The 11,094-nt window shown below is 31.5% G+C and overlaps 1 protein-coding gene across 2 annotated transcripts in view; it reads left to right on the top strand.

Annotated features, from left to right (window-relative positions):
• The first annotated feature begins 557 nt into the window (after nt 1–557).
• The window catches only part of ATP6AP2 (ATPase H(+)-transporting accessory protein 2), a 47,941-nt gene continuing 37,404 nt past the window's right edge, over nt 558–11,094 (top strand). Inside the window, exons 1-2 of one of the 2 annotated variants that reach the window (XM_067287170.1) lie at nt 558–668; nt 7,345–7,491. In XM_067287170.1, coding sequence (XP_067143271.1) covers nt 642–668; nt 7,345–7,491 — 174 coding nt within the window. In that variant the 5' untranslated portion in view covers nt 558–641. Of the gene's footprint in view, nt 673–7,344; nt 7,492–11,094 lie in introns of both variants that reach the window. The other variant, XM_067287169.1, reaches the window with a different exon arrangement.

Here is an 11,094-nt window from a genome sequence, read left to right as displayed (position 1 = left end):
ACGGACAAAGTAAGAACCAGTGTATCTATCGACTCTGGTATAACGTAGGCCACGCGAATACAGTTTAAAATCAGCCGTTGAAATGCAGCATTGTCAGGCCAAACTGATAGACAACCAGACGTCTGAGCGTTTGCGGTGGGGGTTTAAACTTTTTTCGCCCTCTGGGCACTAAGAGGGCCTCTTTAGCAGGCCCATTATGGGTTCGGCCAGGCCCACAATGGAGCCTGCCCGAATTGGCCGGGTGGTGAGGGACAGGGATATATCCGGATGGACCACCCCCGAAAAATTCCTGGGGATTTTTCGACCCGTTCGGATTTGATTCCGGGTTTCCCAGAGCGGGGAGGCAGTCTGTTACCTTTAAAAAAAAAGTATTTTATTAATACTTTATTTTCGAAAGTTTATATTTTAAAAATAACTTCTAATTAAAATAATTTCGTCAATAAAGAAAAGACATTTTTTCACTAAAAATAAGTGAAAATTTATTTCTCATCTACTGGATTTTTAGTCGTACGAAAAGTCCAGAGGGAGCTGTTGTACATGTCTTGTGATGAAAATCTGATCCTCGGTACGAAGTGTGATCTCTGACGAAAGTGAATGTTGTAGAAGAAATACTATTTTGAAGAATTTATAATCGCTGAAAAATGTTCCGAGTTTGTCTTCTAATTCTCGCAGGTAAGGGATCGTAGATAATGTATTAAAATCCGTTTTTAATTTAAATCGGAAAGCTAGAAAATATGAAGATAAAATGCTCATGCTGTATATTTCATGAATCTTAATTTATTTCTGTTTGTGTTTAATTTTTCACTGTAAAATTATGATTGAAGTACTTTATTCCATATTGAGGTTCGTTCTCAATATATAAAATACAGGTAAGTTGGCGTAATTTTAAATGTTTCTCAAGCGGATTTATCTTCACATGGATTAAGTCATCTACAAAATGTATTCTAGACCGTACATTTCGGTAATAGTAAGTCTAATAAGTTTTAGATTCAGTGTCTGTATATGGGTACATACAAAAGATAAAGTTGAAGTTCTGAAAGGAGATTGGATCCCTCCCTCCCTCTATATATTACTTCTGCAGGCATGGTAAGATTCCAAAATCTGGTTACATTTAGACTGCTAAATATGGCATTGAATAGGCATCAATTACAATTACCCTTATATGCATGTAAATAAATGTGGGTTCATGTATGGGAAAGAACAAGATGGGAAGAAAACTGTTTTGTTAACTGCTCACCGGAGTTTGATTTCTGAATAGTCCTTGTACGGTTTGTACTTGCTTACTGGTGGCCAAGTGGATAAAATCTGTGAACACTGGTAGTTGGTCGTGGCCGGCTGGCTATGTGGAGTTTTGAGTTTTCTTCGTGTTTGTAACACACAAATAGGGTCTAGTTTCCCATAGAAAGCCCTCCCGGGAAAAATCCCCCTTGGCACATTGCCTGTGTCACATTGTCATAACAAAATAAACCAACAGTTTGTACTTTGTATTGTATCCTACATAGGGCAGTGGTTACCAAACTCTTGATTCTTGGTGCCCTTGCTAAATGCAGATTTTCCCAAGGCACCCTATGTCAAATTCTAACAAGTACAATTTGCGAAATAGCCAATACTTTTTTAAATTAAAGAGTTAGGACATTAAGTAAAAAAAAATAAAACATATATTTAAGATAACAAAAAATCTAATTGAACAAATTCAATTAATTATAATTAGTGGGATAAATGACCCTGTTGTTCACCACACATTTTCTCAAATCTTGGAATCAAATTGGATACAGCCACCTTCCACGTTGATTTTTGTGAGATACTTATTTTTTATCACAGTGACAGCCAAAGACCCAGCTTCGCACAAATAAAAAGTCGCAAATGGAATTAAAATTTTCCGTACTTTACCACTCGAAAGGGATATTTATCTTTTACTTTTTTTGCAAAATTAACTGAATTTATGCAAAATTCAGTTAATTTTATGCTGCTAAATTTTGTTTTTACCATATTATCACAAGATAACTAAATAAGATTCTCTTCTTCTACAGCAGTAAATTCAGATGAAGCACTGACATTAAATGGATCTTGAATCTATGCAAATTGATCAATATTATCATTTTGAAAATATTTTTCAAACCAGATGGATAGGCTGTGATAATGTTCTTCAAAAATAGATTTTATACCTCGAGAGAAATCAACTCCGTAGGAGGTCAAAAACCATTGCAACAAGGGGAAACCTTCTTTTCCTTTGTCTTCATTTATTTTTCTTTTCCATAGTTTTAATTTTTTTTATAAAAGCTGAAATTTTCTCAATCGACTTTAAAAGACACATGTTGCTTCCCTACAGGGAGAGATTCGGAGCATTCAGCTTTTCAAAAATATGACGTAAGTATGCTAGTTTTACCAAAAAATCTTCATTCACAAAATTTTTGGCATATTTGTGGTCTGCCTCTTTAAGAAAAATATAAATTTCCTCTTGCAGTTCAAACGTACGATTCAAAACAATACCTCAAGAGAGCAATCGCTCTCCCATTGTAACGTTTTGTACTTTCTCGAAGTGCTGTAGTACAATGAAGATGTGTGCTCAGATTCCATATCCTCACATAGCTTTTTGAAAAATCTTGCATTCAACAGCCGTGTTTTTATAAAGTTTACTACATTTACTACATATTCTAAGGCCTAGTTTAATGTAGGACTCAGATATTTTGATATGAATGCACCCTTGTGAATAATGCAATGGGTCCACAGTCAATAGGGTCTTTGCTTCGAAAAAGCACTTGCAATTTTCCATAACACCTGGACATAGAACGAATTCACAGTTTGTTTTCCAGTTCTTTTCAGGTCACCAACATTGCCAGTCTCTTTAAACTTTACATATCAATTTTTCAGTGCTTTATAATTGGGATTTTAATGATCCATACTCTTTTCTTGAAGTTTCAGTGAATCATAATTGATGATTTTACTTGGTGAAACCAGACCAGAAGAACAAATAGTATTCTTCTACAAATATACCTGTTTTTTTCTTAAGATCCAATGGTCCATAAAACAAAGACAAGTGTAAATAACAAAATGAATTTATTACCAAAAGTTAGGTACAAACATGGTTACCTTTCAACATAATCACTGTGAAGATTGAGGCATTTGTCGTATTTGTGGACGAGCTTTTCCATCCTCTTGTCATAGAATGTTGCTGCCAATGACTTGAGATGGGCCCTAACATTGTTTTGAAGATCGTCATTAGTCTTGAATCTCTGCCCTCCTAGCCACTTTTTATGTTCAGGAAAGAGGTGGAAGTCGCTCGGTGCTAAATCGAGGCTATACGCTGGGTGTTTAAAGATGGTGAAGATTTCCACCTCTTTCCTGAACTGAAAACGTGGCTAGCAGGGCAGAGGTTTGAGACTAATGACAATTTTCAAAACAATGTTGTTAAGGCCATCTCAATTCACTGGCAACAACATTCTATGAAAAGGGGATTGCAAAGTTCGTCCACAGATAGACAAATGCCTCAATCTTCACAGTGGTTATGTCGAAGAGTAATCATGTTTGTACCTAACTTTTCGTAATAAATTCATTTTGTTATTTACACTTGTCTTTGTTTTATGGACCATTGGAGCTTGAAAAAAAAAACACCCTTGTATTTTGGTATTGGTGATTGCAGTTCCCCCTGGATTGATCAGTCTATGCAACATTACAACAATAACCATAAGAATCAGCCTGAATTATGCTACAAAGTGTATGTTTCTACCTAACATAACAACAATTTTAAAAAGAAAATTGAAATATGATGGAAAAAAAACACCATAGATGTGTTTCTTTTCCCCCTTGGAGACTGTAGAACTTTATATTCACTAGAAGCAAGCACTGGTGAGTGTTGATTTTCAGCAGCCCCTTGTGACAAATCTTTATAGAATATTTTCAGCTGCCCCTGGTGACAAATCTTTGTAGAATATTTTCAATTCAACTGTAGAATATTTTTGACACTGTCTTCAATTTTAAACTTAATTACCATTCAATGATACTCTACAATAGTTAAATAGAAGTTTTATCATCACTTTACAAACATTATTTTTTTTTTTTTATATAATTTTTGTCAATTTTTATAAATTTTCATAAAATAAAAAATATTATTATTGAAATATATTTTAAAATATAAAAATATGATTGCATTTTCAAAAATAATAAAGAAAAATCAGTCAAAAACTAAAAAAGTTTGTGCATTTCATAAATAATTTTGCATTTTGCATCAAAAAGTCCTTACTCAGTATGCCTTGCTAAAAAATAGGTTATTTGAGGAATTGATTTAATTTTATTTCTATTAATGTGTTACATCAAGTTTATAATTCTGTTATTCCATGATGACGACAGATACTTAAATTAATTTGTTTTAATTTTAAAAAATTTTGTTAATTTAGCAGTTTAATGATATTCAATGATACTCTACAATACTTTACTACATTTACTACATATTCTAAGGCCTAGTTTAATGTAGGACTCAGATATTTTGATATGAATGCACCCTTGTGAATAATGCAATGGGTCCACAGTCAATAGGGTTTTTGCTTCGAAAAAGCAGTTGCAATTTTTCATAACACCTGGACATAGAACGAATTCACAGTTTGTTTTCCAGTTCTTTTCAGGTCACCAACATTGCCAGTCTCTTTAAACTTTACATATCAATTTTTCAGTGCTTTATAATTGGGATTTTAATGAGATTCATTTCATTAAAGTGGTTTTAGTGAAATGAATCTCATCATACTCACAGTCAACAGTATGTACTGAAATTGCAAGGGCTTATTCTAAAATGAGGAACATATGAGAAAAATCAGAAACCAAGTCATTTGTGACCATTAATTGTTGAATGGAAAATTATACAGTAGGTCTAATTATCTGTATGATTTAATTGAATTTTCCAAACTACATAGTAGTAATTACTAATTGATTTGTAAATTATTGTTTTATTTTGTATACTAGTGTGCAATAATTTTCAGAGAAATTCTGCATGTGTTCTGGGAAAATTCAGTCATGAAAATATTCTGCGTCTCTGGGAAATAGTACTTTTCACTATGATCTACTCATATTTGTAGGTGGTTGTTATTGATATCAATTAAAGTAATTCCTGCACTAATACTTGTAATTTCCTACCACTATCAATAATAAAGCACTGAAAAATGTTAAAGTATTTGTTCATATAAATGGACTCTTTATATATGAAAAAGTATTATCTTTATATGATTTTTAAAAAATTTTTTTTACTTCTGAAATAAATACTTTATTAAATTAATTTACCTTCTAATTATTTCAGTTAAGTAGTTTTTATAAATTTTTTGTTATATTATGATGAAATAAATTTTTACTTAACAAAATTTAATTTTTTTGTAGTTTAAGTTCAATTTTTTATCAATTAAAGATAATTGCCTTTCTATGAAAATTTTTATTCATATTATATATATATATATATATATATAATATGAATAATATATACACATATATATTATACAAAAATATTTTAGGCGATACTTGTAAATTTTGTGGTTTTTCAAATTTTAGAATTTAACTTTTCTACAACGACGTGATATATCACCATTTTGGCTTTAGCTGAAACTTATGAAATGATGATATTTTGTCATTCTGAAAAATGTCTAATTTTAATCAAAAATTCTCTGCATCATTTTACTTGTGTTTGAAGATTTCTTGCTGCTCACTGCCTGTTTTGCAATTTTGGTATTTTCCACCTGCTGCCTAAAATGAAACGTCCTACTAGCCTAAAAGAGTTTATTGAAGAGAAACAGAAAACTAGTATATATGGACTGTTCCATATAAAGTATATAAAGTGATATTGTTCACGAAAAGATAGATAAATATGCATAAATCTTATATCATCATGTACTGTACAAAACAATATTCTCTTTTGTGCTGGCTTGGTGCCAAAAACAAATAACGAAATTGAACAATTTTATTTTCTGTCAAAGTAAAGTAATTTATAACATCAAAACCTTACGTCATAATTTAACTTTTTTTTTCTGTAAGTAATTTTTACTCCAAATGATTATACACTATTGTGCCAAAAACTACATAAAGTAATAAAAGTTTTTTTTTTAAATTTTTATGATAAAAATTCAATATTGGGTGAATTTTTTAAATAAAATATATAGAGTGGTCTGGAGTGACTACAATTTGGATTGGTGTTTTGAAGGGTAAAGTACAACTGACCATATCATAGTAAAAAGGTTAAGATACCTTTTCATAGATTGCATCACATTTAAAAATTTTTTTTTCTTTATTTTGGCTCTTTCTGATCTGTAGGCATTAAGTGGGTCTTTACACACATATATATATATATATCCATGGTGCCAGCTTCATGATAAGAAAGCTGAGTGGTGAGGGAAGGTGCCCAACATATCTGGGACATGAAAAATTTCTTGTCTAGATTCAGTCTTGGATCTGGAGAGAGAGAGAGATTAATACCTCTGAATGCCTCAGCCATCCAGCAATCATTTTAAAGATTATTTTATGAAACTTGTCCTGACATTGATTTTTGTATTAAATTTAAAATCTGTTAATTGTCAGTGCAATCAAATTAAGAATAATAATTTTTAAATTTTTTATTTTTATATCATTTCATTAAAATGTCAAAATTTTTAGAAGTAATTTTTTTATGATATTAGCAATCATTTATTAGTGATTTTTACAAATACAGTGTCTTCCAAACTGAATACTATTACCATTTTAAATTACTGTAATTATGTTAATTATTATCTGAGAAGTATGCAACCTACACCAATCAACAGAGAGTAACTGTCAGTTTCATCTCTCATCTGCATTCAAACATCTTGTCTACTAATTCTAGGAAGTGCTGTAAACAAAAATGGTGACTCTGCAACAGAGAAGGCATTTTGTGTTCTGCAACTTGCAAAGTTGACACTCTTCATTATGGAACATGAATTTTGCAGACAATTTCAAAGTGATCCACTATGTAAGACAAATATTCTCCAGTGATGTCAACAGTTCCACTAGAACAAAAAGATTCAGAGTTTGCAAACTTCAGAACAGAAAACACCTTTTCTGTTGCAGAGTTGCCATTTTTGTTTACAGCACTTCCTAGAAGTAGTAGACATTGAGATGTTTGAATGCAGAAGCAAGATGAAACTCGGACAGTAAAATTATCAATTAGTGTGCATTGCCTACTTCTAAGATAATAACTAACATAATTACAGTAATTTAAAATGGTAGTATTTCAGTTTTGAAGACCCTGTATAGGATTTAATCTTGCAGATAAAATTATTGCATACATTGTTTTATAGTAATAATACTGATATAATTTTGTAGTAAATTATAGTGATTTTTTCAATTTTATTTCTGATTTTAGGTTTTATTTGTTACTCTTCTGGTAAAGAAGAATTGATAATTTTACATAGTCCTTCATCTGTAAAGTTTTCTGGAAATGAACCAATACGATCTTCTGTTATTTCTGATTTATTCTCTGCAAGTATTAGTTTCACACTGCCCAAGGTAATATTTTGCTGATTTTCTCTAAATAAAAATTCCTAATTTAACTTTTACAAAATAATAGTCATAATGCATTGTTGATGAAAAGAAGATACTAATGAATATACCATTGGAAGAATAATTATTTCAATCATAATAAATCGTAAAGAATGCCAAATTGATAAATATTAATAATGTATAGAATTAATATTAATAAAATGAACACACAAAAATACTATAGGTCTACATACAAAAGTTTAGTTTCATCTGAAGGAAGTAAATTTGTTTCTCATAGTTGTAAGCATCTGATGACATAAGAGTATTATTAGGGATCTTGCTAGCTTTTTCAAGTCTGTAGTTTGTTTGTTAATATTGTCTTGAAAACTGTAGCAAAATTTAAAATTTTATAGCAAAACAAGTAATGTAAAAAAATGCTTTCAACATAGCAAAAATTGTAGATCTTATTTTGATATCAGCTGGAACAAAATTAGAAATGCTATAACTTTTTCATAGCCATAAGGTCACAATTGAATGTGTGTGTTTTTTCTGGAACCATACAAAGGTAAGCTTGGAAATCAAATTCTCTTTGAGGTAGACCATTGATTGATATATTCATAAAATTACTAACATTTATTACATGTAGTGTATTGCGTATTGGGATTTTAATGAGATTCATTTCATTAAAGTGGTTTTAGTGAAATGAATCTCATCATACTCACAGTCAACAGTATGTACTGAAATTGCAAGGGCTTATTCTAAAATGAGGAACATATGAGAAAAATCAGAAACCAAGTCATTTGTGACCATTAATTAGTGGAAACCTGAGACAGAGGTCCATTGCACCTGCTGATAAGTATTCTTTTAAACATGCCCCATTCCACAAGCAACTCAGTCTTCTCTACATTTAACTGTGACTGCAGCAAAGTATGAAGCTCTAATACTTCTTTATCTTCAAAGGCATAAAAACTTTCTGAGTTTATACTGAGAATGTTTCTGGATATCAATACTGTAAATAATTGCAGCATTCCAAAATCAGAAAATCTTTGTTGCAAGCTTGTTACAAGATCTAGTAATAATAATAATAATAATAATAATAATAATAACAAAACTGCGTCAAACAGCTGGATAGCTCGGGGATGCCTCTTTGGGGAGACGGAAGGATTCATGATTGCCATACAGGATCAGGTCATAAATACTAAAAACTACAGAAAACACATACTCAAAGATGCAACACTCACAAATGACACATGCAGAAAATGTCACATTATGCCAGAAACTATACAACACATCATCTCTGGTTGCAAGCTCTTGGCACAGACAGATTATTTACACAGACATAATCAAGTAGCAAATATAATACACCAAGAGCTTGCAAAGAAACACAAATTAGCAGACATCCACGAACCATACTACAAATACATTCCACAGATAGTATTGGAAAACAACACGCACAAAATGTACTACGACAGAGCCATAATCACAGATAAAACAATTTACCACAACAGACCAGACATCACACTCATTGACAAACACAATAAAATCACATACATTATAGACATATCCATTCCAAACACTCACAATATACAAAACGCATGCACTGAAAAAATTAGCAAGTACACAGAACTCGCCCAGGAAATAAGGCATCTGTGGAGGATGGATGGGGTGCTTATTGTACCTGTAGTTCTCTCCTCTACAGGTGTCATACCACACACACTACACAAAAGCCTGGGCACATTAGAATTTAATAGAAACACATACATCACTCTACAGAAGGCCACTATATTGAATACATGTCATATTGTGAGAAAATTCCTGAATACAGACACACACACTGATACACTTCTTTAATTTCTGTTTTGGTTACTATGCCTTGACTTTGGTCCGGCATAGTACTTAGCCACCGGTGTTAACCGAGTATATCTAACTTAACCCAACATAATAATAATACACCCCGCCTGATGCAGGGGATACGTTCCTAGATGACAAAGTGCTAAACAAAACAACATTAAACAAGGTCATTTTAGCACAGAGTAAATAAGGAAAGGGGAACACACGATCAAAAATAAAGAGATTTTACTATAATTTTAAGTTATTTTTATATTAATTTGCATAATAATAATATGTTAAATAACACACAAACATATGCACACAGAAATGTAAAGTTCATTTTTTGTGATGAAGGTCCTGGCTTTTCTGAAATTCTTGTTTCTTTGTGATAAATTTATGTAGTTTCATTTGTCACTTTTTTCTTTCCTTAAGCCAGCAATTCCCAACTTGGGGTATGCATTACCCCTGGGGGTATGCCATAGGTTGTTTAGGGGTACAGAAAAAAGTTAGTTATTATGGAAGAAAAAATAATATATTATGTATCACAAATTAATAGTATTAAAAAATTATTAGGTAAAAAATGTTTCTTGCAACAACCACAAACTTTGTTATACATTTCAAAATGCAAAAATAGAAATAAAAACTTATGCTGCCGATTGTACAATGCAACAGATCAATAAATGTTGTGCAGTCAGTCAATAATACTGGGGATACCATTATGCGTGATTAGTGATTATGCTACGGACTTTTGATGGTGGGGTGTGTTACTATTGTTATTATCTTTCAACAATATCCCCACGTGTTGTTTGAAAAAAGTATTTTTTATACAGTATAGTCGTTGGTTGAATGTTCCTTATGCACAGAATAATGCATGCACAGCTTTAAATTTATACTTATAGTTAGAACGGTTATTTAAATTGTTTTCTTTCAAAAGCTTTTATAAATTCACATTTGTTTCGAATGACGTTTCATCAGGTAACTGTTTTCACACCTAATGAAGCACTCAGGAGGAGTTTAAAAACATTTGTGCAGAGATTGTTTTTTGTTTTCTACACACTGATAATTGGTTCTGTGTTCATTATTAAAGAAACCTTTTTCAAGGCTATAGAATATTTGGTACTGTTCCATATCCAGAATATGGAACAGTACTGAAATGATGGAAGCATTTATATTAGTTCAAATGCTGTTTCAGACTACGAATTCTGACCATAGGCATCAAATAAAGACTGACTTAAAATAGGAATAGGGAAGGAGGGCATGTTGAACAATATTCTTTAGCTGTTAGAGAAGTTTAATCTGGTTAAGTTGTCAAATCACTATTTATCATTATACATATTAATGTTGTTAAACTTCTGTCTTATTGTTGGAATTAAGCTTATGATACCAATAAAACTATAAGCATTTCTGAAATCATTCATTCATTTAACAAGAACCGTAGTATAGTAGTGATGAAAAAAAAGATTTAGATCATAAATGATGTCATAAATGTGAGAAAACCGAATCTCTTTTCACACTTTAAAGTAGTCAGCAAACGCCTTCATAACACGATCTTTGAACTTTCACCAAACAAACACTATTGTCGTAAACATTTTAACAGCTTTGTGGTGGCTAAAGTGTAAATTTTTAATAAATCAGTTACTGAAAAAGCAAAAATGTTTGAAAAGTTACATCTACTTGATAACTACAAAGCTGACAAATCCCTGTATCGATTTTTATTAGTCACTTAGATCATAAATGACCTTATAAATGTAACAATTCCGAATATTTCCCACTCCTTGAGTGGATAGCAAATCACCTTCA

The sequence above is a fragment of the Centruroides vittatus genome, unplaced genomic scaffold (genome assembly GCF_030686945.1).
Source record: "Centruroides vittatus isolate TY-2023 unplaced genomic scaffold, ASM3068694v2 scaffold_435, whole genome shotgun sequence".
NCBI lineage: Eukaryota > Metazoa > Arthropoda > Arachnida > Scorpiones > Buthidae > Centruroides > Centruroides vittatus.
This window is presented reverse-complemented; position numbering and strand designations above follow the sequence as displayed.